This window comes from Castor canadensis, chromosome 3, assembly GCF_047511655.1.
Source record: "Castor canadensis chromosome 3, mCasCan1.hap1v2, whole genome shotgun sequence".
NCBI classification, from domain to species: Eukaryota; Metazoa; Chordata; class Mammalia; order Rodentia; family Castoridae; genus Castor; species Castor canadensis.
The window spans coordinates 1055339-1057423 of record NC_133388.1 but is presented as its reverse complement, the minus strand read 5'-3'; the positions used below and the strand labels follow the sequence as shown (position 1 = coordinate 1057423).

The 2085-nt window shown below is 42.3% G+C and overlaps 1 gene segment (V, D, J or C); it reads right to left on the bottom strand.

Annotated features, from left to right (window-relative positions):
- Positions 1 to 905: 905 nt before the first annotated feature.
- LOC141421257 (Ig heavy chain V region 3-6-like) lies at positions 906 to 1478 on the bottom strand. The segment is given in 2 exon segments: positions 906 to 1312; positions 1394 to 1478. Coding segments are annotated over 2 exon segments (453 nt in total).
- Between the last annotated feature and the right edge of the window lie 607 nt (positions 1479 to 2085).

The window sequence follows — 2085 nt, the reverse complement described above, 5'->3', positions numbered from 1 at the left end:
TAGAATTTCCTATTTGACAGTGAAAATTACTTCTGTACACAATCTTCTCCCTTTTCAGGAGAAGAAGCACATGCTCTCTGTAGCATATTTCTCTAAAGCCCCTTTCCCCAAGGTGTGTCATTTCCAATTAGCCACTCACTCACACTGTGAACACAAACCTGCCCAATCCCAGCTGGGGGTAGCATTGCATTAGATATGAAAGGTGAGTGGACTTCTCAACTAGTGTGCTTGCTTTCTAGACTCTGTCAGGTGCATACCATTCTGCCAAAGAAAAGTTAGCCTTGTATATTGAGTTATAAGTTGTGTCATCCCTCTCGTGACACTACCAGGTTCTGAGAGAATTTCTAATATTCATATATATTATCAGTGTTTAACAATAATATAAATAATTGTAAAACCTACCAATTTTAATGAGGTTTTTGAAGGTGGATGCAGAGAGCTAAGAAAAAGTATTATTATTTATAGTAGGAAGACAAACAGAAAATAAAAGTTAAAGAAAGATGATACTGTTCATTCTTATAATATTACTTATTATTATTTAGACTCAATCTCAAATAATAAGCTGCACATGGTTGCATGCACCAGTGGTCTCAGCTCCATTGTTGGCACACGTAGGAGTGTGCAAGATGCACCCCAAAAAATATGAGACTATATCTGAAACAGTTATCTATTGTAAAAATACTTTGGTTGTGTGACTGAAGTGATAAAGCAAATGCATAGGAAGCACTTGACTTAGTTCATACACCACTATAACAAAAAAAATAACAATAGAAGTAGTTCTGATGTTCTGAAGCAGGAGAGAGCTCCAGAATCACTGTGCATTGTGCAATGTGATAGGAGCTTGCAGGGTAGGAAGCAGAGTCAGTAATAAAGATCATGTGTGAGTCTACACTTGACATTGGACCTTAGGTGGTGTTTGCTATGAACTGCATGCCCCCTGCTGGTCCTGAGTATACCCAGCATGGAGGTTTGTGTCTGTGCTCACACTGAAGTCCTCTCACTGTGCCTATTGCACAGTAATACACAGCTGTGTCCTCTGTGGTCACAGAACTCAGCTGCAGGGAGAACTGGTTCTTGGACGTGTCTCTGGAGATGGAGATGTCGCTTTTGAGGGATGGACTGTAGTAATTGCTTCCACCATAACTTATGTACGCCATCCACTTCAGGCTCTTCCCTGGAGTCTGGCGGATACAGCTCCAGTAGTAATCACTGGTAATGGAGTAACCAGAGACAGCACAGGTGAGGGACAGGGTCTGTGAGGGCTTCACCAGACCAGCTCCTGACTCCTGCAGCTGCACCTGGGACAGGACACCTGGGGGAAGAAAAATCACTACAGTCTTTCACATTCAGTTAACCTCCCCTTGGATCCATGTGTGAATTTGGGGACACTCACCTTGAGGAGCTGTCAACAGGCACAGGAGAAGACCAAACAGTCTCATCTTCAGGACCACAGCCCTGCCTTCCTCAGAGACCTCAGTCCTGTGTGAGGAGAGAGCTGTGAGCTTTCTTTGCCAGAGAGGGCAATTTAACTTAGAGATTGAATAATAATTTGCATGTGGAAGTCCTCATTTTATCTATGGTGTAGTGTCTGAGGTCAGGTGATCCTGGTACTTCTGTGCCCTGTGAGGTATGCATGCTGTAAAACTCTACAGGTGTTTACATTTGTTATAAGAGAGATAATTTTAGAGAGATGATGGAAGCTTTTCCAAGGATGTTCTCACCTTTGAGGAGAAATATACCATCTTCCATGCCACTTCTCCATCCTTTTCCCCACACTTATGTCTACTCAAGGTCAAAAGTGACTTCTGCTGGTCTGATTCTAGCACAGTTCCTCCTTTTTCTGTTTCTCTAGTGTGCTTTTGTTCACAGATACTCTGGAATCCTAGTACATTGTCACACTTCTGCTCTTAGGAATAAAAATTTAAAAGGAAAATACAGGGTATTGTGAGAAACTGGGTTTCTTCTGAAACTAAGGAGGAAAGAAGTTAGCCTTAGATCTCCATCTAAAGAGATTTGAGCTGTGAAGTGCAGCCTCAGTCCATGGATAATCATGCACTATGGGGGCCTCAATGCAGGTTGATGGCT